Source organism: Heptranchias perlo, chromosome 8 (genome assembly GCF_035084215.1).
Source record: "Heptranchias perlo isolate sHepPer1 chromosome 8, sHepPer1.hap1, whole genome shotgun sequence".
Lineage (NCBI taxonomy): Eukaryota > Metazoa > Chordata > Chondrichthyes > Hexanchiformes > Hexanchidae > Heptranchias > Heptranchias perlo.
In genome coordinates, this window is record NC_090332.1 from 89,939,540 (window position 1) to 89,964,684 (window position 25,145).

A 25,145-nucleotide genomic window follows, 5' to 3' on the forward strand; every position below is an offset into this window, starting at 1 on the left:
TAACCATCGTGCTCCAGAAGCTGTGTTGCTGGTTTACTGAGTGAAGTGCCGATTTTGTTGAATTGTAAAATGACTGAACTTTATTACCTCACGGTGAGGCAGATAACTGTGGTTAAAAGAGGAACAATGACCCAAAAAACGGAAGAACACTCTAAAGATAGCGATACGGACAGGACAAGGTTGAGACAGCTAAACGAGAGCAGTCCAACGACGTGACCATCTTGATAAACAGCCTTGCAAAGGGTCTTGTGACTGGATGAGCAACGTTAAAACAAACTGACCATCTTGAATTCTTTGAAAAACAACCTTGTTAATCACCCAGAGTACATTCTGTTCCCCTGGTACTTCTTCCAAGTGGTGTTGAACATGGAGGAGGACTGATTCATCAGCTAATGGAGAACGGTAGGTGGTAATCAGCAGGAGGTTTACTTGCCCATGTTTGAGCTGAAGCCATGAGGCTTATGGGGCCCGGAGTCGATGTTGAGGACTCCCAGGGCCAGTCTCCCCGACTGTATACCACTGTGCCCCCATCGCTGGTGTCCTGCCTGTGGGACAGGACGTACCCAGGGATTGTGATGGAGGAATCTGGGACGTTGGCTGATAAGGTGTGATTCTGTAAGAATGACTATGTCAGGCTGGACTAATCTGAGACAGCTCTGCCAATGTTGGCACCAGTCCCCAGATGTTTATTGAGGAGGACTTTACAGGGTCGACCGGGATGGGTGTGCCTCTGATTCGATGCCTGGGTCACAGCCGAGTAATCCATCAGTTTTATTCGTGTTTTCCTTTGATACAATAGAGTATCTTGCTAGGTCACTTCAGAGTCAACCACGTTGGTGTGGGACTAGAGTCACATTTAGACCAGACCGGGTAAGGACGGCAGGTTTCCTTCCCTAAAGGACATCAGTGAACAATTGGATTTTTATGAAAATCTGAAAGCTTCACTGTCACTTTTACTGATTCCAGATTTTTATTTCCAGATTTTTTTTAACTGAATTCAAATTCTCAAAACTACCATAATGGGATTTGAACGCAGGTTCTCTGGATTACTGGTCCAGTAACATAATCACTACGTTACCGTAACCATTACCTCTACCTCTGTCCCCTCCCTTCCTCTCACCCTCTCCCTTGTTCCCCCTGTCCCACTCTTCCACCTTCCTTTCTACCTCCTCTCTCCTCCCTCACTTTGGTTCATTTGTTCCACCCCCACCCTCTAACCCTGTTTGATCTGGGTCTTTACTCCCCGTGTTCAATGCCATGGGAGATTGACCTGTTCTATTATACGTTCCCTCTTCCCCAGTTTATAAAAGCAATTTACTGGGGTGATTTTGTTGCAGGATTTTTTTTATGACAGCCTTTTAAATATCAAGCTTTTATCCCAAATCATGCTGCTAAGCAAACACTTTTGAATCTTTAAGCAGTAGGTGAACAGATGTTACATTAACAGAGTGTCCATTAAGACATCAATTATATCGCCCAGCTCTTTAATGGGAGACACAATCTAGTAAATGATAACAGGTCTCCGTTCACACCTGCTAAAAGCAACCCTGGAAATCATGTAGTTGTGTAATCTTTCATCATTATCTTACAATATGCTGACATCACAAAGACTTGTAATAGATCCCTAAATTATACAAAATAATAAATAGCATCTTGTGACCAAGCCAGAAATACTTTTAAGGAGAGATTGTCAGGCTTTCTGCTTTATTCTGCCCTAGAGCGTTATGTGGAAAAATCCTGTCATTCTTGAAAACTAAACATTTCGCCTCTGAAACATGACCTCTGGGTCCCTATCTGTCGCCCTCCTTTGCTCAAACCCTAATTCACATCTTCATCACCTCCAGAATCTCCACTTGCCTGGATGAGTGCAGCTGCAACAACACTCAAGAAGCTCGACACCATCCGGGACAAAGCAGTTTACTTGATTGGCAGCCAATCCACCACCCTAAACATTCACTCCCTTCACCACCGGCGCACTGTGGCTGCAGTGTGTACCATCCACAGGATGCACTGCAGCAACTCGCCAAGGCTTCTTCAACAGCACCTCCCAAACCCGCAACCTCTACTACCTAGAAGGACAAGAGCAGCAGGCGCATGGGAACAACACCACCTGCACGTTCCCCTCCAAGTCACACACCATCCCGACTTGGAAATATATCGCCGTTCCTTCATCGCCGCTGGGTCAAAATCCTGGAACTCCCTTCCTAACAGCACTGTGGGAGAACCTTCACCACACGGACTGCAGCGGTTCAAGAAGGCGGCTCACCACCACCTTCTCAGGGCAAGTAAACTTGGGCAATAAATGCCGGCCTTGCCAGCAATGCCCACATCCCCAGAATGAATTTGAAAAATTTTAAAGCTACATTTCTCAGAAGGTCTCCTGGTCAGCTTTCCCATCTCCACACTTCATAACCTGCAGTTAACCCAGAGCACCACAGCCTATACTCTCTCTTGGGCAAATGCTATACATCCTTACCCCTTCCTTGTCAAGCTCCATTAGTTGACTGTCCTCCAGTGCATCAACTTGTCCTCATCATCAAATTATTCCATGATCTCATCCCACCTTATCTCAGCGATGTCCTGCTCAGGTTTCTCAGCCTGCACTCTCCATTCTCCAACTTGGATTTTCTCTCTGAATTCAAACATCTGATCTTTCAGTCACTACAGCCCTGATCTTTGGAACTCCCCCAAAAACACTCTGCTGCCTCCCTTGCCTCTTTCAAAAGTCCCTAAGAATCTATCACATTGAACAAGCTTTTGATCTTCACCCTCCTTAGCCTATCTCCTGCCTGATAACCTCGTCACAACTTCTGTAAAGAGCAGTGAGAGTTTCCTCCATACAAGGGGCACTATTAAAATGAAAGTTGCTTTGTGTTTTCTGTGCACCCTTTCTATTGAGGAAGGCTGTGAGCCCATGAGATGAAAACCAGGGGAGTAAAATGGAGAAGACTACAGATAAAATCTAGATCTGGAGGACTGGGAGTGAGCTGCACTTTCACCTTTATAACCAAGTGTGGCCTTGGAGGTTGGGGTCACCATGATGCATGTGAACAATCTCAGCCTCTTATCTAATGGTCGCCAGCCAACAACAACATGCCTACCCTTGAATTCCTTTCACAACTTTACTTGGAGAGGTCACATGTACAGAGATTGTATGAGTAGAAAAGCCAATCTTAGAGCAGCAAAAAGGATGATTGACATTGGAGTGAGGAAAAATAAAAAATCACATGTTTCTGCAGGGTGTTCTTTTGACCCAGGGTTGGTTAAATCAGAGAGCTGTACAATGACCTTCTGTACTTTATAATCTCAATAGCTATAAATAAAAAATGCTCCCCCCCCATTGTCACCCCGTTGATGAATTAAAATATTAAACAAAGCTCTGACCTGGAGCAGGTTCCAAATGCAGTTGTTAATGGTGTGATAATGCCCAACAGAAACGTATATGGATTTTTGTGGGTAAACAAGAAATAGATCAAGGGTAGAATAATCCCTCCGTGTATAAAATGCCCCAATATGGAAGCAAGAATGTATTTTCCCAAGCCGGTTACCAGGGAAACAACATCATCCATCTCCACTATTTTGCTGGCAACCAGGAAGAGGATACCAATTGGTGCATACCTGTTTAAAACAAGACATAAAACAATTGTCAGTCAAACATTACAAACACGATACGTCACACAGTAGAATATTAACACAATTAAAGACAATAGACTTTACTCTCTAATTTCCTCTCCTCCTGAAAATGTTGATTCATGGTGGGCTACAGTTCCTGGCTACTCGTGCAGGTGACCATTCATCATGTATGAGCTAAACAGCGAACGTCAGCAGACAACTCCCCCCAGTGAAGGATATCACAGTCTAGCTCAATTCTATCCTCAGCAGACATCAGCGTAAATACACTTCACCCCAGAGATCACTAAATAGGAACCAGGAGCAGGGAGACCCCTCTCATTCCCCTCTTTAGTCTAGCAACACTGAGACTAATTATAAAGCTCACTCTGTTAACCTGACTCCTTTGACCCCTCTCTAACTCAGCATGAACCAGGAATTGAACATGAGGTCCGAATGGATCTGTATCAATCAGTACAGCATCGTAAGGTACAATAACTAGGGCCTGGTCCGTGGCAGGGGGGGGGCCGGGACGAGAGACAAACTCACACGTCGAGACCTGGAGGGGTTTAACTCCTGGGCCCTCATTTCCATATTCAGGCTCCGACTCCCGTCCGATCCCGGTGGGGATCACTGCCTGGCCAGCGGGCGAGAGCGGAAATTCGGGCAGCAGGACGACGCTGCCCAGGATTCATGGGAACCGTCCCCAGCTGTCAGGTCAGTGGCGGGCAGGAGGGGGTCCAGAGATGGGCGCGATTGGGGAGGGGGGAGAAGCCTGGGGCAATGGAGGGGACTCCTGCTCCTTCTGGCCTACAAGGAAACTTAGTAAAAATGTTGTCCCTCGCTCCTGTTGCCGGCAGGTTTGGCCTGGTGGGGAAATTACCCCCTGCTTTCCAGCTCAGGCCTTGGGTTAAAATAGCACATCGGGTCCCGATGATGTCATCGGAGCTTGATCTGCATATTTAAAGAAGACCCCACCAACTTGGGACTGATGTCCTTAATATTGCCATCTGTCAAATCAGGAGAGGGAAGGAGTGGGTACATCCCCCGCTCCATTTTAAATGCCCCCCCATCTGGTTTCCGCCAGGCTGTGGGGGGGGGGAGGGTGAGTTATGATCGAGGCCTGGGGGAACTATGACAATACAGTTTTGAAGGTCTTCACTGCACTGAATAACTCACCACATAATCCAGGAAACCAATATCATAGTTGCGTCATTGAAGGAACTGAAACACTTAATCAGCTGTTCTCCTTCTGGGCCTAGTTTCCTGAGGGCTATGCCAAAAATAATTGCAAAGAGGATCAATCCCAGTATGTTCATTCCGTCCACTTCAGTACCAATGGGAATCTGCAATCACAAAGAGAAATACAGAGCACAGGAATAAACAGAGGATATCGCATTAAGATGATAGTCAGTGTTGTACTAATCACACAAGCATGAAAAGGCTTGAGGTGTTTTCTGACTTATGCCAGTCAGCAAAGAAAATTGCTTTATCTATTTTTTAAACATTTCCTCTCTCTTAATTGGATTCCTGTCTCCACCATTCTACCAGCCATCCTTCATCTGAGAGTAAGCGGACACCGTTCACAAATGTCTCCCAATGCCATTAGGATCTGTCCAAGACCTTGCTTTGTTAATTGATGCTCTGTAAAGCCTGGATATGGTAACATTAAGTCTACAACTCTTCTCTTGGCTCATTGGTAGCACTCTAGCCTCTAAGTCGGAAGATTTTTGGTTCAAGTTTGTTCTAGGAGGTGAGTATGTGATCTAGGCTCACATTTCAGTGCAATGCCAAGAGAGAGCTGCATCGTCAAAGGTCAGATGTTAAACGACATCCCAGCTTCCTGTTTGTTGGATGTAAAAGATTTCATGGTAGCTTCTCGAAGAACAGCAGCGAGTGGTCGCAGTGTCCTGGGACCAACGTCCATCCCTCAACTAACACCACCAGAACAGGTTCATTGGGCGTTCATTTCATTTTTTGTTTCTGGGACCTTGCTGTGCACAAATTACCTGCCTTGTTTCCTTACAAAAGCAACAGTGACTACATATCTAAAGCAAATCACTGACTGTGAAGCACAATGGAACATCCTGAGGGCATGAAAAGTGCAAATTCCTCCTTTCTTACGATCATTCCCACATCTCTTTCAGCCTTTCCTTTAACTAGTGCCCCTTGTAAGGAAGCACTGAGACTTTTATTCTATCTTACCTTGGTTGGTATCAGGAACTTGCTGTGCCTGGAATAAGAATACAAACCTACTGTGGCAAAAATGTGTTTTTTTTTCTGTATAAAACTTTTGATTTGAATTCTTTATTGCTGTTCTGGCCTTTGGATCATCCTCTATTTCCATCCCTCCATCACTGGCGGCCGTGCCTTCAGCTGCCTGGGCCCTAAGCTCTGGAATTCACTCCCTAAACCTCTCCACCTCTCTCTACTCCTTTAAGATGCTCCTTAAAACCTACCCCTTTGACCAAGCTTTTGGGCGCCTGTCCTAATATTTCCTTATGTGGCTCGGTGTCAAATTTAGTTTGTGAAGCGCCTTGTGACGTTTTACTACATTAAAAACGCTATATAAATGCAAGTTGTTGTTGTTGCTAGATGCAGCATGCGAAGGGTTGGTAACCCAGGGTCACACGTGGTAAGGGTCCTGTGTTCTATCCATGGGTTTTGCTGTCATTTTCCTAGATACTGGGCAGGTTAAAACATGGCCCAAAGCGTGGGGGACTCAAGATCCACTTACAGGAACATTGATGACCCTGAATCCAAGGAAAGTATCTAGCACAAAACCCCAGAATGTTCATACACACTATGCCACTTGACTGCCTTTACTTAACAGCAGAAGAAAATACACAACAGTATCACTACAAGGACAGTCCAATGGCTAGCATCTCTGGATAAAAATCAAAAATGCTCAATACATTCCCCAAAAGTAGAAGACTATACAGTTTATGCAAGTTTAAAAAAATATAAACTTTAAATGTTACTGATCAAAACAAAACCGGTTCATTACGCTGGCCAACGTAATTTCTGAATGAAGAAGTCACAAAATTCCCAGAACGCAAATGAGTGAGTTAATTCCCAGCAGACACCGGTCTCTTACTGAATGGGCAAGCGCTTTCTGATAGAGCCATGCAGTGTATGCACCAAAGAATAAGTTCTGGAACAACACACGCCAACGTCAACAAGTAAGTTCTATTTCAGCTTTTGTTCTTTCTTTACCTTTTCATATGTAGTGTTTCCAGATGTTACATTTTCACCAGGAGCAGCTGTTAACACCCATCTGTAATCTGTCGCATACTGAAAAATGAAGCTTGTGTTAGACGGACATGTCCCAGTTCGAAGGGCAATGTATACACTGAGCACATTCGGAAAAGTGTTGTTCACCGGGAACGTCAAGTGACCAATCAGCACACCCAGGCACAAACCACCACAGGCTAATAAAGCGCAGATCTTTTCTTTCATAAATTTTTAGGTGAATTCTTCTGCTCACTATAGTGAGGTCATTTAATTCTAAGGAAAGGCTATATAAAAATTACAGGTGGGATGAACACTGTAACCACGTTGTTTCCAGAACCTAGTCAGACTTTTCCTGTAGGGTATTGTTCCTTTACGTTTTTCCTTTATCTCTCTGTTTCTCCCTGTATTTGAACACACTAAGAGGAAAAACAGAGTAAGAAAATGTTTCCTTCCTTTTATTGGATTTTTTAAGTTTAAGATTGCGCTATTAATTTTCTTCTCTTCCCAATCCTTTCTTTCTTCTTGCTGTTTGTCTTTTCTAATTCTCCTCTTTTCCATTGTACATGTTTCTTATGCTCCTGCTGTTTCTCTGGCTTTCTTTTATTTATCTCCTGTGTCTCTTTTCTTTCTTCTCTGCTGTTTCCGTGCTTGCTTCTCTCCCTCTCAGTTATACCCAACATCTCTCATGGCTCTTAGTTTCCTCATGACTGTCTGTTCCTCTGCTGCTGATGAATCTTCTTCCAATCCTCCCCTACCTCTATGTCTCTTATTCCTGTCCCTCACCTACTCAATCTGCCTCCACAAACAGGAGCTCACTTCTGCTCCTGCATCAGTCGCCAGTCCTAGTTTTGAGAGCAGAGTGTTACGGGGGCAGATTGGGCAGGTTAAAAACAGGATTGCATGTAGGAGCACTGCAGCTTTTTGAATTTGTTGTAATGTCCTGGGAGCAATTTTTCCACTGATCGAATGGGGTGACCAAGAAAAGGAGGAAAAAAACCTCCAAAAAAATGAGAAAAGAGTCCAGAACAAGGGGGCATAACCTTAAAATTAGAGCTAGGCCGCTCAGGGGGTGATGTCAGGAAGCACTTCTTCACACAAAGGGGAGTGGAAATCTGGAACTCTCTTCCCCCAAAAAGCTGTCGAGGTTGGGGGTCAATTGAAAATTTTAAAACTGAGATTGATAGATTTTTGTTAGACGAGAGTATTAAGGGTTATGGAACCAAGTTACAGATCAGCCATGATCTAATTGAATGGCGGAATAGGCTAGAGGGGCTGAATGGCCTCCTCCTGACCCTATGTTTCTATAAGACAATTCAGCAAGAAAAAGTAACTATTTTTCCCCCTTCTTTTTTCTGATGTTTTGTGCTGATTAATGTGAGGGATGTCAGTGCTGGGCTCAGGAAGTGTTTTTTTTTTCACTTGGTGTCAGCATCCATCACTCCAAGGTCAGGTAAAGATGCAGAACGAAGCCCCCTCTATTCTCAATCGACAATGTGCCGTAACCCCATCCTGAGGACAGCACGAGTGTGGCAATGCAATTTCCCACACCAACCATCCTTGTGGTGTTTGTAAACAGGGCAGAACATTGAGGGCCAATTAATACCAATTTGTGGACAGTTTTGTACAGTGACCTAGGTACTAGGATTAGAGTTGAGACTCTGTCCTACAGTCGACAGAGATAAGTCGCTCATCCATTTGAAGCGAGATTCCCGAGGTGAAGAAGCAGCTCGTTAACTCAATGTTGCCTAATTTTTTAACAATACGCATTATAATAGTAGCAAAAAAATTAGGAGGAGATTTCTTTTGTTCACTAATTGAGAGTATAAAGAACGATTTTACAGTTTCATTATAAACAGCAGAGGAAATCTTTCCTGAAAGTTATTATAAAAAGTTGAGATGTTCTTATTTAACCTTTGATGGATATTTAGCAAAGCTGCCATCATAGACAATGCATAGAACTTAATAACTGTGCACTTTTGAGAAATGTCACCAAAACATAAAATGTAGTTTGTTGACACAGAAAGACCAGAGCGGAAAATGACGGTGCAGCATCCACTTTAGCTACTTATTAATTTTTCTGTCACATTGTATTTGCTGATGTTGAAATGTAGCTCTGCTTACCGATCGAAAAGCCGCAGCAACAAGATTTGAAGGAACCAGGTTTCTGCAAAAACATAACAATTTCTTAGTGAGCCACTAATGATTTTGGTAATAATTCAGCAAGTTTAACACAGAGAAAAATAAATAATAAATGTGTCTTAGACAAGAAATGGAACAAATAGCATTGGCAACAATGACATTTACGATATTTGGTTCTAGTTTGTCTGACATTTTCCATTCTATTTTTTACCCTGATCTTGTAAAGATTGTAAACTCAAAATCAATCTTGTAAAGTCTTGAAAACTCAAAAAGTTTTACAAACCTGGCATTAACCACAAAAAGCGCGCAATGGATGACATTGAAACACATGACTGTTCCATGTTCCACACTTACCGTCTGACACTATTTTCCGCAGGAACCACTATAATTTGCTATTAGTAACAGGTCGTAACAGCACAATACTTAAAATATGTTTTAGTCAGTCATGCAAAGTTGAGGTAGGTCCCTTCCATTCTGGAAGGTAAGAGCAGAGCTGCTGTGTCTCAGGCACAACCTGTGAGCTAATTATGGTACATACAGCACCAGGCCATAGGTGAAGCAGCACTGCTTAAAGTTGACCATACCTTTGGTGGTGTTTGCACAATGCCAATGTGGACCTGTTTGCTCCACGGCAATGTAAGAATAGATGTACCAGTAGAATAGTCATAGTAAGCTTTTCTTAATATAAAACATATATGCACACATATTAAATACTAATTCTGCAGTAGTTTCAAAAGTATGAAGTGAGGTCTGGAGTATAACAGACATTATCTCACTAGCCATATGTGGGAAGAGATAAGAAATATAGTGCGCATAGTGCCAGATAGTTAGGAGACTGTATGGGAGTCACCAGTATGAAAAGAGTTAGTTATAGATGTACTGGAAAGAGATAAGGAAGTAAAAGGCCATGACTGATATCCACGGTCCATCATGTAGAGAGAACAATGAACAAAAGATAGATGTTATTGCACAGACGGGTTGAAGGGAGATTAACCAGACGTAGGGAGGATGTGTTGACATGAGGAGGATGTGATTAACCCTATAAAAGTTATAACACACCTAGGGACCTAGTCTTGCTGAAGCTAGCATGAGCAGTCAAGGTGACATGCTTACGACTTCCTGATGAATCCTCTGCGCGTGAGTTCATAGAATCATAGAATCGTAGAAAGTTATAGCACAGAAGGAGGCCACTCGACCCATCGTGTCTGTGCCGGCCGAAAAAGAGCTATCCAGCTTAATCCCACTTTCCAGCACTTGGTCCGTAGCCCTGTGGGTTACAGCACTTCAAGTGCACATCCAAGTACTTTTTAAATGACTTGAGGGTTTCTGCCTCTCCCACCCTTTCAGGCAGTGAATTCCAGACCCCCACCACCCTCTGGATGAAAACATTTCTCCTCAACTCCCCTCTAATCCTTCTACCAATTACTTTAAATCTATGCCCCCTGGTTATTGACCTCTCTGCTAAGGGAAATAGGTCCTCCCTATCCACTCTATCTAGTCCCATCATAATTTTATATACCTCAATTAAATCTCCCCTCAGCCTCCTTTGTTCCAAAGAAAACAACCCCAGCCTATCCAATCTTTTCTCATAGCTAAAATTCTCCAGTCCTGGCAACATCCTCGTAAATCTCCTCTGCACCCTCTCTAGTGCAATCACATCTTTCCTGTAATGTGGTGACCAGAACTGTATGCAGTACTCAAACTGTGGCCTAACCAGTATTTTATACAGTTCTAGCATAACCTCCCTGCTCTTATATTCTATGCCTTAGCTAATAAAGGAAAGTATCCCGTATGCCTTTTTAACCACCTTATCCACCTGTCCTGCTACCTTCAGGGATCTGTGGACATGCACTCCAAGGTCCCTCTGTTCCTCTACACCTCTCAGTATCCTCAGTTACAATCAGTACCAGTCTCATGGGTGGTGCAGGTAAGGAGTTGTGTTATATCATTGATTTGATAAATAAAGAGCATTAATCAGACATTTCGATGTCCTCAAACATACATCCTGTAATACCTCCATGTAAAGGGAAAGAAGATATGAAAATATCCTATAAAAACCCAACAAGCAGCACAGCATTTAAGTCCCACACAGCCACTAATGGGGTAACGCTCCAAAATATTTCTGTAGTTGTAGGGTCAGCGTGTAAGGGGTTAGATGTATGTCATCCAAGGTCTCTCAGATGGGGGAGGGGGGGAAATCACAGCAGGTCTACCCTAGACACAACATCATTGATATTATGTACATTACTGTAGACAATGGGAATTTATCGATTAGCTTCTTAGGCTATCAATAAAGATTGTCTTCATTCAAAATTGCTGAAATCGCTATTCTGGGTTAGTTAAATCACAAGAGGTATATTGTCTGCATGTGGTTATATGAGCAGTCAGTCTCTCTCTCTCAGTCTGTGATTCTGCGGCCAGAAGCAAAAGAGTTTCTGTGTTTTAAAGTCGGAACCAACATAGCATTGACGGTTAAGATAAAGGAGAGCCTATGTTTAGAGAGAAAACAAATTATGTCTTTGTTGTTTTCATAACTGAAGAATGGAGGAAAATATAAGCTCTCATTGTGGAAACTGTATACTGTCCATTCATGTATTTTATATCAATAAACCTACTATTGGTCCAGAGTCCGAGCCTCGTCTCAGTAAAGTGCTATTTCAGTTCACGTTCCATAAAGGGGAAAATTCACAATGTTATATTTCAGTAGCTGGTGTTCGAGTAAGGGTTCTGTGTTATGCTCCCTTTTCAATGCTATTGTTAAACTACATGTGGGCAGGAAAGGGTGAATTCTTGATCATAGGGAACACAGGGTCCACTTAAAGAAGTGACCAGTGATGCTGAACAATGAAAATATCTGGGACAAACCCCCCCAAACTGTGGCTGTCCCTTACCATCTCCTAACTATCTGCTGCAGTGGAATTCTGTCTGTGGAGGCATCATTTGTTGCTGAGGGTGTATTGAGGAGTTCACTGCACTCAATGGAATGCTTGACTCAATGTCCCAGGAGTTTGTGCTCAGGATATGAGGGAAGCAGCAATGTGGCTAATTGGACCATACACACTCTTTTAAGCCATGCTGGTCGCAGTATAACTGGAACTTCTTTTCCCCATCAGGAGTTCTTTGTTTCTCTCAGTTTAGCTTGCTCTCTGTTTCTGACATTCGTGTAATGTTGTTTCTTTGTGACAGAGTTTGTGCTGAGAAAATTTTCAATCTCTACATCATTTCCTTCAAACCAGTCCTAATAATGATGGGTGATTTTGGTTGAAGTGATTGGTTGACGATTTTGGTAGGCGTGGACTCGATGGGCCGAATGGCCTCCTTCCGTGCTGTAACCTTTCTACGATTCGATGAAATTTTGTAGACAATCTCCTTGAACTTTGTCCATTCCACTTCCACTCCAGAGTTCGTTGCTGATATGTTATTTAACACTAGCTCAGCGAACCCCTGACATGACGCAAAACATTTCAACTTACTCACATCAATCTTTTTTACTGTCTTTTGAAGACCTAATTAGCAGTGTTACAGAGGGAGTAAACCTTCTTGATATCCTCAAATTCTATAAATCTGACAGACATATAACGAGCAGGCTTGTCAAAAATTGGCTGTGTGTTTCATGTCAGCTCACTCATACTTCAGTTGTTACACTGCTGTGTTTAAGGAGCTATCTATTAAGCTCCAGCTTTGATGTTTCTAGTCAATCCCTTTGTTGGTACAGCCAGAGGCTGATATTCTGCTGCCATGTCAGCAGAAGATGTAACAGCAAAATTTAACAACTTATTCTATAAAAGACATGGTTGATTTGTAAGTACCTCAATCTCCATTCTACAAGACATAAGGTTACTATGGATGATGCAAATACTGTTGGTATTTTCGAACATTCTGGGTGCATAAAGAACGGACTAACAAGTACTAAGAATGTACTGCAAGCGCCATAAAATAATTTAATATTTTATCCCTCTGGTTTTCTCTCCTTAACTTTCTTGAATGTGCCGCCTCAGATTGAAGTGTCATTTCATAAATACCTGCTGCTCTCTGGTACCTAACTGAAGTGGCCATAAGTGAGCCTAAACAGTGAGGTTCTATTCTACTGTGAGAGTCTATTCCATCAATGCTGTCACTGCACCATGTCCAGATCAAATGCCCTTTCCAGCTGGCTAGTGATCAGGAGCAGAAACCCAGGTTGTTTTCTGGGCTTATTTGCCCAATGACTGAGTCTGACTTTACCATCCCCACCACTGCCTGAGCTGAGACTGACTAACTCAAGAATTTTATTATTAAAATGATTATATGGCTTTAATATTTTCAGCACTCAAATGTGACATTTTCTAAACACTCGTGAGGAAATGATGTAGAGATTGAAAACGGTTAATTTGTAAGTACCTCAATCTCCACTCAGTAACACTATGGATGATGCAAATACTTTCGGAGATTATCTCCTTCGTCAGGTGAGTAGTGAAACAACCACTCAGTAACACTATGGATGATGCAAATACTGCTGGTAGATTAGAATCCACAGGACAATCTTGGGAGTCAGCTTTTCAGAAATATAGCTGGTGGTGTTTGCAAATCTACCGTAGTTTTACAGTGCTTAAAGGAATGCAGCTGTCTGACTGAGGTGTTTCTGAGCAGGCACAATCCCTGAAACATCTCATTCTGCTGAGACTAACAACTGGGCAAATGCTTGGATACGTGATGTGGTGTTGGGAGTCCAAGCGCTCGGCTCCATGGGATGCCAGAAACGCACGCCCTAGTCCCTCACGCACGGAGTTCCCAATCCCATTCCATGCCACCCTATAGAGAGACACTGATTGGAGGGCAGGCAATGTTGCTGCAAGGGTTATGCTATACAGCAAACTTTCAAAATATGCAGTTGTATTTTGATTTATTTTAAACTAAAATGAAATGCGTGTAACTGTTGTAAATCACAACATGGCGATCATCCTACTGCCAACTAGATCATTAAATCTGCCTTAGTTTCTAAACAAGACACCCGTGAAAGACATTTTGCCGTAGCAGACATACCCTTGAAACTTTACGCCCTCCAGTCATTAATGACAAAGTATAAGCTGTCCGTACGTACAGTGAGCAGATTCCAGTACAGCTTACTGTACATGCCAAGTGATCACATAATCCTCTTTCCAACCACATGGGCAACAGCATGAGGTAAAGCTATAAACTATCTGTAGAAAATTAACAGCACCATTCAAAATAAAGCTATCATTACAAAAGATGATTCAATGGTAACAGCCATATCCATAAATAAAGGGATACCATTAAATTTGATCTCCAATATATGGCTCACCATGTTTTCAAGTCTAAACTTGTTACTATTTTGGCTACCAACGTGCCTACATTTTGAAGTTGGTACCTAGACATGTTCACTTGTTTCCCATTGGATACTTTGTGATTTAATTTTCACTTCTTAGAGTTATAAACTCACAAATAATGAAATAAATGTCCATTCTGTGGCTTGTTGGAACAAATGGCTCCTGAGTTGATTAAATGCTCAAGCCATTGAGCTAATGTTTTACCTTTACTTACTCCCAACAATCTGAAGTTATTATGCTATGTTTTGGGAATTAAAGACTTCACCTTAAACTTGAACGAAGGACTGAAGCAATCCAAAATGGATCTGTTCATGATGATCATAATTGGACGTTGCTGTATTTGTTTTGGAGGGCTGCTATTCCCTCCATTTAATGTTCTATCGACCTTGCCTCTTGCCACCTACAATCCCGGTGAGAAAGGAAGCAGGTTATCCAGACCCAGCCTCTGCCAGCATGGACGGTAATTCTCAAAGGTGGAAAAGAGCGGCCTGGGTTGGCATCATTGCTTGGTGGCACCTCCGGAATCAGGAATTCAGTGGGTAGGGATTACGGGTATGAAACTGTGACCTGCTACTCCACGCACAATGTGGGGGCTCGATGCACGGCCCCACCTTTCTGCTCACAGCAACGGTCTTTCAAATGAAAGGCCTCCATTGTCAACGTTCTTACCTTGCTGTTAAATTGCACCTTTCCATTATTACCGACACTAACAGCATCTGACAGATTTTTTCTGATTTGCTGCACATTTCTGGAGTTATGCAAGCTTCTCAAACTGTGCAAGTCAGTGCTTTGTGGTAGAAATATACTTTAAAGAATGCAACTTGTATTTCGCAGCAAAAATCACAATTAGCTCTGATGCAAATAACGCAGAAAATCCTAACCATTCTACTTATTTTCATATTTTATTTGTATGTTGTGCAGCTAATACATGTTCTCCAATATGATCATGATATGTTCCTGTTATAACTGGTCTCTAACTGCATTGTCTAGTAAAACACCCAGTGTAGCTGCTAAACAGCTCAGTTGGTAAAGCTAGTGTGAACCTGGGCCATACTGGACCAGGAAGGCTTCAGATTCAATCCTCAGTCTGTGCTGAGTTGGCTGACCTCAGCGGGGATGATAGTGGCTTGTGCTACATTTGGGCCTCAGCAAGAATCAGCCAGAGCTCGAAACGTCTGACCATTTTTCAGGGTGTGACGGTTAGGACAGAAGCAAGCTTGACTGTGATGCTGCTCGCAGATGAATTGCCTACTGATACTCATGGCCCAAGCTCAAACATTTAGAATTAAGATGATTAACTTTGAAGGCTGCTTTTCACGTCTCAATGTTGGCCCCTCGGGCAAGGTAATGAATCAGGAGAGAGGGGAGAAAACTGGACAGGGGAAATATACCCAATGTTTTCCTAACCAGCATTTCCACATGTCACTGCTTCCATTTACCAATTAAAGCAGGGGAACATAGGGGGAGTATTTCCATAAAGAAAAGCAATCAGGTGGCTGACTTCTCTCTCTGTAGCCCAAGGACATTGAAACCAGTTGCAGGACCCCCACCATCACTCCAGTTGAAATCAGCTAGTTCACCACAGGCTGCTGGTTCCTTCTTGCTCTGTTAGGATAGGTTCCACACGAGGTGGTCCATTTACACACTGAGCAATCAGAGATCGAACTGTCCTGCCCCTAAGTGTTTTCAATGGCACTCCTTGACAGGTTGGCAGGAATGCGATGTTACTTGAAATTATTCTTTTAAAATAAAAAATCTATTATTCTCTTTAAAGGCATATATTTTATTTGGCAAACTTCAGGTGACAATAATACCTACCTGAGAATATTGATTCCTTGCTGGGTAGAATTCTACAGGAGCCAGTGTCTCTCCGACACCTTATGCAAGTGGCCATTATTCACATGTGAGCCTGGAGAGTGGCCATTATTCACATGTGAGCCTGGAGAGTGGCCATTATTCACATGTGAGCCTGGAGAGTGGCCATTATTCACATGTGAGCCTGGAGAGTGGCCATTATTCACATGTGAGCCTGGAGAGTGGCCATTATTCACATGTGAGCCTGGAGAGTGGCCATTATTCACATGTGAGCCTGGAGAGTGGCCATTATTCACATGTGAGCCTGGAGAGTGGCCATTATTCACATGTGAGCCTGGAGAGTGGCCATTATTCACATGTGACAGTGAGAGTCCAGAGACTATTCACCCACAGGTGCAATTAAAGCCAAGTCTCATCCAACATCTACATTATTCAGACTTCCATCAGGGGTTGTTGGACACCAGTCAGGAGTGGGAGGCCCAGCTGGTTTTACCCACCTTGACTTATGAATCCCAAAGTTAACTGAACACCCCTCGTACCGTCTCAGCCAAGATCAGCTAATTCAGTCCAGAACGGGCATCGCACCTGCAGCCTTCCTGGCTGGCGTGCTCATGTAATCACTGAATTAGCCCACTGAGTCATCAGGGGGGACCCAAGCACGACTGCTTTAAGTAGCACTTTGAGATGCTGTCTTGGAAATGGCAACCCGCTGGTAGATACAGCGCTCGGTCAAAATCACGTTAAAAGCTGCACAGCTCATGAAGGAGTTTAATGTCCCTCACAAACTTTCCATCCTTCACTCAACATCTATCAGCTCCTCTGTGCCTCTGTGGTGCTGTTACTATTGCATTTATCAGCCACGCTGTAAAGCTTCTAATTGAACGAGCTCCCTTTAATAGTGATTACTTAGTTAATCAGCTAAGATTCCATTATTAGGCAGGCATTATGTCTTAATAAGTTACAAATACTTTAAAAGTACAGCATTTATGAATTAAGAGTGAAATAAAGTGCATCAAACTAGCATTTTGTGTCCTATTTCATAGAAAGTTTTATTGTCTGAATTTCTGACACTGGCGTTGTCTCAGAACAGAATAATCCATTTACAGCAGGATCTTTCCACACCTCCCGATTTCTAGGTCCAAAGGCAAAAGGAGAATTACCCAGGTTTACAGCTTACTTATCATGGTGTTTGCCTCGTCCCTTCATTCATTATCTCTACTTCCTCCTCCCACAGGGCCAGCTTCAGTGCTCACTATGCCTCTATATCAAGACATGTCCCAACCAGAGCTTCTGGCTCCAATATGCCTTTTCCAACTGATCTAACCATCTCGATAAGTAAGGTATCTCAGAGATCTATTTACGTTCATTTTCTGAAAGTGCAGGCTTTGTACCCGCACTTTGCCAACAGCATCACCAAAGCATTTAGCAGAGACATTCTGGCAGCCATTAGTATTATTACTGCGTAAAGAGATTTTCTGCAATTTGTTGCTGTGTTCAGTGTAAAAACTCTGATGTCCTTCAAGCATTTCTTACAAGCAGGGAAATTAAAATATTTAACAGCAGTTGGTTATTACTTCATGACTTAAATTGTAATACGCAGTCCAAAGCATGCTTTCATTCCCCCAATCCCCACCCTCCCTAATCTACTGACGATGCTGGCACTTCTGGGGCTCAGTGCCACTCATACTAGCCCCCACCAGTTAGGCCAATGCCCTTATACCCAGACCAAAACCAGACATGAGCTGGGCAGTTTACAAAATCACTATGCACGTTCCCAAAATGAGCCTGTTTTGCATTCAAGCATGTGTGAATGGGTCATTTTATGCTCATATAATTCACTCTCCTATTTCACCCATTCAACAGCAGACAATTCTTGCACCTGGACATAGTCTGACACTGTATAATGGAGGTTATTTATCACTCTTTAGTTCTCGTGAAAGTATTTGCACAATTCGCTGCCACCACTGTGACACTGCACATTTCTTTTAGTGATTTCTGATCAGAATAAGCCTGGGCTCCTTGTTTGGACAGTGTACAGATTTTAAACTATAGAAAAAGTATAGATATATTCTAACTAATTTTTGCATTAAAAAGGAAAATATTTTTAAGAAGAAAAATTCAACTCTGTATCTGACTGCTCGCTGGATAAAACAGTCCCTTCAGCTGTTCAGTACATACTAGTGTTTTACTAATCTAATTATTATTGTAAAATATTACTGCACCTAGATTAAAAGCATATAATAGCACCCAGTTACATTGGCTATGAAAAAGTTAACAAGATTAAGAGAATAAATTGCTAAGTAGTACCGAGGAGATTATTCATTGCGGACCAACCAAAGAAATGTTCTCTAAATTATTTTTTAAATGTTTCTGTGTAAAGAATTAAAGAATTTTAAAATAATTGGACTGTGTTTTGGGGGGGGGAGTTGATGTTCTCGAGAGGATCAGAACACAAAATGGCAGCTGAACTTTTTGAATCATAAGAAGATAAGAACTAGGAGCAGGAGAAGGCCATTCGGCCCCTCGAGCCTGCTCCACCATTCAATCAGATCATGGCTGATCTTCGACCTCAACTCCACTTTCCCGCCCGATCCCCAGATCCCTTGATTCCCCCAGAGACCAAAAATCTATCGATCTCAGTCTTGAATATATTCAACCTTCTGTTTCTAACTAAGTGAAAAGTTTGGGTAACAGACCAGTCTGAGTTTATTTACACATTTGTATATTTAGATTTCAATTAAATCTCAATAGGCAAGGAATATACAGATGATTTATACAACAGTCATATACTGTCATATATGCCTTTTTCCAGTCATAAACAAACTAAATAAATCAAACTTCAAGAAGTCTGCTAAGTGGCAGCAATGAACAAGTAGAAAAGCTTTGTTTTGTTGTCAGGACCTCCTGCTCCCCAAAGCTGGTAAAATATCGCCAAGTGTCAAAGGTCAAGAGACAGGCAATCAATATAAAAGTGCAATGCTATTTGTAAAATTGTACTGACAGCAAAAATGGAAAATAAAAATAACAAGTGTCGTTTTCTTTGTTTATTCAAATGTGCCATTAAAAATATTAACTAAAATAAAATATCTTTGTCATTATTTGAGAAATTATTTCTAAGTAAAATCTAAACCAAGACAAAGTGTTTACTAGACAGCCAAGAGTGGGAAACTTCTGGCACAGAGTTACAGAATCAATGTGTTATATATAGAACTGCAATGTATGAAGGACGCAGTAGCCCCACACAGACCTGTCACTCAGTTTTGTTTTTCTTCCTTGACGATTACTTTTTGTTGACGTTACTCGATGGAACTTTGTTGCCGCTGTGCCCATTTTACGGGGGTTTCTGGTGGGCAGCGTGCGTGCACGCACTCCGCCATTTTGGATCTTTTACATCGACCTGGGGGGGGGGGGGCACACGTTTAACGTCTCATCCGTACGACTGCTGCTTTGCAGGGCCGAAGATTCCAAAGCTACACAGACCAATCCCTAGCTTATCAATTAGAGCTCCACAGAGAGGCTAGCCGAGGTGCGAAGGGTTATACGAAGGGGATAATTCGTTGGGCGCTCACTGGCACAAGTTATAATTCTGTAAGAAGTTCCTGTCCAGATACACCAAGGTGCCAAACTCTCCAATATACTCAGTGGTGTTCTTATTTCTTATTTCAGTGTTGTTACTCCTCAGACACTAAGGAAACTTGCCCACATGTTTTCAGACTCCTTATACAATAAGTATCCCACTATGACTCTTTGTTATATGCTGGGAAGGTGTTCAATAGGGTAGGGTGGAGTTTCCTATTCTGACCCCTTCCCCCATCCGCCCCCCCCCCCCGCCCCCCCCAGCCGGAGAATATTGGCTTCAGCCCTGTCCAGGTGTCGGCCATAATCTTCTAAACATCCTTAGATACGGGGAGTGGTGTTAGAGGACCGGAGAATTGCAATTGTTACACCCTTGTTCATAAATGAGTGTAAGGATAAACCCAGCAACTACAGGCCAGTCAGTTTAACCTCAGTGGTGGGGAAACTTTTAGAAACGATAATCCGGGACAGAATTAACAGTCACTTGGACAAGTGTGGATTGATTAGGAAAAGCCAGCACGGATTTGTTAAAGGCAAATCGTGTTTAACTAACCTGATAGAGTTTTTTGATGAGGTAACAGAGAGGGTAGATAAGGGCAATGCGGTTGATGTGGTGTATACGGACTTTCAAAAGGCGTTTGATAAAGTGCCGCATAATAGGCTTGTCATCAAGATTGCGGCCCATGGAAAAAAGGGAGCAGTAGCAACATGGATACAGAATTGGCTAAGGAAACAGAGAGTAGTGGTGAACGGTTGTTTTTCGGACTGGAGGGAGGTGTACAGTGGTGTTCCCCAGGGGTCGGTACTGGGACCACTGCTTTTCTTGATATATATTAATCACTTGGACTTGGGTGTACAGGGCACAATTTCAAAATTTGCAGATGACACAAAACTTGGAAGGGTAGTGAACAGTGAGGAGGATAGTGATAGACTTCAAGAGGATATGGACAGGCTGGTGGAATGGGCGGACACATGGCAGATGAAATTTAACACAGAAAAATGCAAGGTGATACATTTCGGTAGAAAAAATGAGGAGAGGCAATATAAACTAGAGGGAACAATTCTAAAAGGGGTATCATAGAATCATAGAAAATTTACAGCACAGAAGGAGGCCATTCGGCCCATCGTATCTGCGCTGGCCGAAAATGAGCCACCCAGCCTAATCCCACTTTCCAGCACTTGGTCTGTAGCCCTGTAGGTTACGGCACTTCAGGTGCATATCCAGGTATTTTTTTTAATTCAATGAGGGTTTCTGCCTCTACCACCCTTTCAGGCAGTGAGTTCCAGACCCCCACCACCCTCTGGGTGAAAATGTTTTTCCTTGGCTCCCCTCTAATCCTTCTACCAATCACTTTAAATCTATGCCCCCTGAAGGTAAAGGAACAGAGAGATCTGGGGGTATATGTACACAAATTGTTGAAGATGGCAGGGCAGGTTGAGAAACTGGTTAAAAAAGCATACGGGATCCTGGGCTTTATAAATAGTCAAGGACATTCAGCCACTGACCTTCGGGTAAGCGTACTCCAAGGCGGCCTTCGAGACATACGACAACGCAAAATCGTCGAGCAGAAATTGATAGCCAAGTTCCGCACCCATGAGGACGGCCTCAACCGGGATCTTGGGTTCATGTCACTCTACACATAACCCCACCAGCGAACAAAAGTTATTTGTTTTTAATATAACGGGTCATTTGCTGTCTTTCTCTTCCTTCCAGATGTTTCTATGTTTCTGCCTCTCTCTCTCTGGTTTTTTTTGGTGTTTGTATATTCGGTGGCCCTGTAGGTAACACCTCTCTGTCTGAACACTCTGATTGCCTTGGCAACGGGCAGTTGGAAAGACTATCTGTAATCACCAGGTATTGTTCTGTGATTTATAAATGCGAAAGGTTCGAGGATTTCATTTCCACATTCACCTGAGGAAGGAGGAAGCCTCCGAAAGCTTGTGATTTTCAAATAAAATAGTTGGACTATAACTTGGTGTTGTAAAATTGTTTACAATTATAAATAGAGGCATAGAATACAAAAGCAAGGAAATCATGATGAACCTTTATAAAACACTGGTTCGGCCATAACTGGAGTATTGTGTACAGTTCTGGGCAGCGTACTTTAGGAAAGATATGACGGCCTTAGAGAGGGTGCAGAGGAGATTTACTAGAATGATTCCAGGGATGAGGGGCTTTAGTTAGGTGGATAGACTGGAGAAGCTGGGGTTGTTCTCCTTGGAACAGAGAAGGTTGCCAGGAGATTTGATAGAGGTATTCAAAATCATGAAGGGTCTGGACAGAGTAGATAGAGAGAAACTGTTCCCATTGGCAGAAGGGTCAAGAACCAGAGGGCATAGATTTAAGGCGATTGGCAAAAAAACCAAAGGCGACATGAGGAAAAACTTTTTTACACAGCGAGTGATTAAGATCTGGAATGTACTGCCCGAGAGGTTGGTGGAGGCAAATTCAGTCATGGCCTTCAAAAGGGAACTGGATAAGTACATGAAAGGAAAAAATTTGCAGGACTATAGGGCGGGGGAGTGGGACTAGCTGGATTGCTCTTGCATGGAGCCAGCACAGACTCGATGGGCCGAATGGCCTCCTTCCGTGCTGTAACCTTTCTATGATTCAATGGTTCTGTGACTTCATCAGGTGGATAAGAAGTTTGTATACAGCTCTAATTTTAGTTACGTCAAACGGTTCATCTGCCCTTTATTTGACTTGGCTAGGGGCACAAGGCAAGGATTATCCGGTTTCTCCATTACTATTCATAGTGCTTTAGAACTCCTAGTAATTGAACTAAGGAAGGACCTTTGTATCTAAGGCATAGAGTTAAGGGGTAAAGAATCTAAGATTTCGTTATATGTAGATAACATACTATTGTCACAGACCCTCGACCCTTCCACCCACATCTGATGACATTATTTTTTTAAATCATTCTTCGGGATGTAGCCATCGGTGGCAAGGCCAGCATTTATTGCCCATCCCTAGATACCGCTTGAGAACGTAGTGGTGGGCCTTCTTCTTGAACCGCTGCAGTCCATGTGGTGAAGGTGCTCCCACAGTGCTGTTAGGGAGGGAGTTCCAGGATACTGACCCAGTGACAATGAAGGATTAAGGATTATGGCATAACTTCAGGAAACAAAATGAATTGGGGCAAGTCAGAGGACTTTCCATTAAATGGTAAGTGTTTGCATAGTGACATTGCAGGTTATGAGCTTAAATGGTCTCCTACAATGATGATCTTCTTGGGTACTGTCATTGTCCCAAGCTTGTCTCAATTACTGGAGGTTAATAATATCCAAATTACTGGCTGGCATTGGGAAAACCTCAAGAGATGGAAAGTTCTCCAATTGTAATTACTAGGTAAAGCGAATACTCTCATGATCAACATATCATACTAAATGTTTACTATGATTTCCCTGGAGGTGCAGGCACACGGGCTCAAGATTAGACACATGTTCCTCAACTTTCTTTGGGAAGAGGAAATCTCCTAGATTACATTTAACCATAATATAGAGGGATATTACAGGTGGTGGATTGGTACACATTATTGCTAAGTAGGGAGAGACACAGTTGCGTGCGTGTATTTTCAAATACATGCAAGGTGTGATTACTGTCCTTTGATTGTTGGTTTGATTTTTAGACGACAGGATTGTTAACTTTTTTCAACCATTAGAAATGTAATGATTAGAACAACAACAACTTGCATTTATATAGCGCCTTTAACGTAGTAAAACGTCCCAAGGCGCTTCACAGGAGCAATTATCAAACAAAATTTGACACCGAGCCACATGAGGAGATATTAAGACAGGTGACCAAAAGCTTGGTCAAAGAGGTAGGGTTTAAGGAGCGTCTTAAAGGAGGAGAGAGGGGTAGAGAGGTTTAGGGAGCGAATTCCAGAGCTTAGGGCCCAGACAGCTGAAGGCACGGCCGCCAATGGTGGAGTGAAGAAAATCGGGGATGCGCAAGGGGCCAGAATTGGAGGAGCGCAGAGATCTCGGAGGGTTGTAGGGCTGGAGGAGGTCACAGAGATAGGGAGGGGCGAGGCCATGGAGGGATTTGAAAACAAGGATGAGAATTTTAAAATCGAGGCATTGCCGGACCGGGAGCCAATGTAGTGTGGGGAGCCTGACTATTTTAAAAGTTTAAAATACTACACTCCAACTGCAGTAATAACCCAACTGACGTACACAATAACCATCCATCTCTTCCAAACAGACTCGCTACCAGTGCCAAAGTTTCAACTTTAAAAAAATTTGCTGCATTATAATTCATGTTTGATATTCGTGTGGCACAAAACTGCTGATGACAAACACGCATTCTAACCAGGGCATTACTGGCAATCTTCTGACTTTGTTATTTTGGACGAATTCCTTTGAGGATGAAAGTAATAACGGGCAACTAAGTGTAGTGAATTAGCAGACTGAAGATTGGCAGATCAATTTGAAGGGTCCCAAGTGCAGTACAAACTCTTTGATCACAGTGCCTAGCTCCGATAGAGGCCATTATCTGTTTTTTTAAGCCCTCCACAGCTTTCAAAAATCACTACCTAACTCAAGCAGTAACAGAAAACACATCACAGCTGGTAACACATTGGAGGGCAATGAGCTGACATCTGGTCACATTGAAAGGATTTCAGAAGCATGTTGACTGAGTTTGAACATGTTCAGCCACTCAGAACATTATATTCTCAACTGCCGTGATCAAATGGATCTTATTAATTATATGTGATATACCTAATCCTAATGCAAGAGCCTTTAGATTCACACTAACTTGTTTAAAGTCATTGACAATGTAATAAACTATTCCAATTCGCCAAATTAGAATTCTGCATCCAATTTCGGTTTTTGTTTACTGTTTGGGGACACGGTCTCAAATTGGTGCTGAAAGTAACCTGCTGCGGTGTTTGTTCGAAATGTTCCTATCGGCTCGGCTGTTCCCCTGGTGCAATTCCCCAGTCCCCCCGGTTCTATCTGGGTCCGCGCAGCTGTGGGTGTGAACCTCGTGCCAACTGTACACGCCCCCAAGCCGCAGCCCCCTTCCTCCTCCTCTTCCTCCCTCAGTTTGTTCTCTAAATACCCGAGTATTGGGGGCAAAGGAGGCTTAAAATGAGGGTCAGAAATAAAACACGCCTACATTGAATCTCGATTTAGGTAAGTGTGGGGTGGTACATTTTGCTGGGAAGACTGAGGAGGCCACATACTGCTTGGATAATAAGAGTCTAAATGGGATAGAGGAGCAAAGGGATCTGGGGGTACAGATACACAAATCACTAAAAGTAACGACGCAGGTTAATAAGGCCTTAAGGAAAGCAAATCAAGCACTGGGGTTCATTTCTAGAGGGACAGAATTGAAAATCAGAGAAGTGATGTTAAACAATAACAGCAACTACAGACAACGCGATGCTGGACAGAGCCCTGACGACAGAGCCCTGACTGAGACTGAAACTGAGAGACTGA

The 25,145-nt window shown here is 42.8% G+C and overlaps 1 protein-coding gene across 1 annotated transcript in view; it reads right to left on the reverse strand.

The window, feature by feature from the left end:
- Window positions 1–25,145, reverse strand: part of slc1a4 (solute carrier family 1 member 4) — a 42,001-nt gene that overhangs the window by 14,325 nt on the left and 2,531 nt on the right. Inside the window, exons 2-5 of the mRNA XM_067989508.1 lie at window positions 8,965–9,007; window positions 6,826–6,903; window positions 4,789–4,955; window positions 3,385–3,618 (exon numbers count right to left, since the gene is read on the reverse strand). Of these exons, the coding sequence (XP_067845609.1) occupies window positions 3,385–3,618; window positions 4,789–4,955; window positions 6,826–6,903; window positions 8,965–9,007 (522 nt within the window). The remainder of the gene's footprint in view (window positions 1–3,384; window positions 3,619–4,788; window positions 4,956–6,825; window positions 6,904–8,964; window positions 9,008–25,145) is intronic.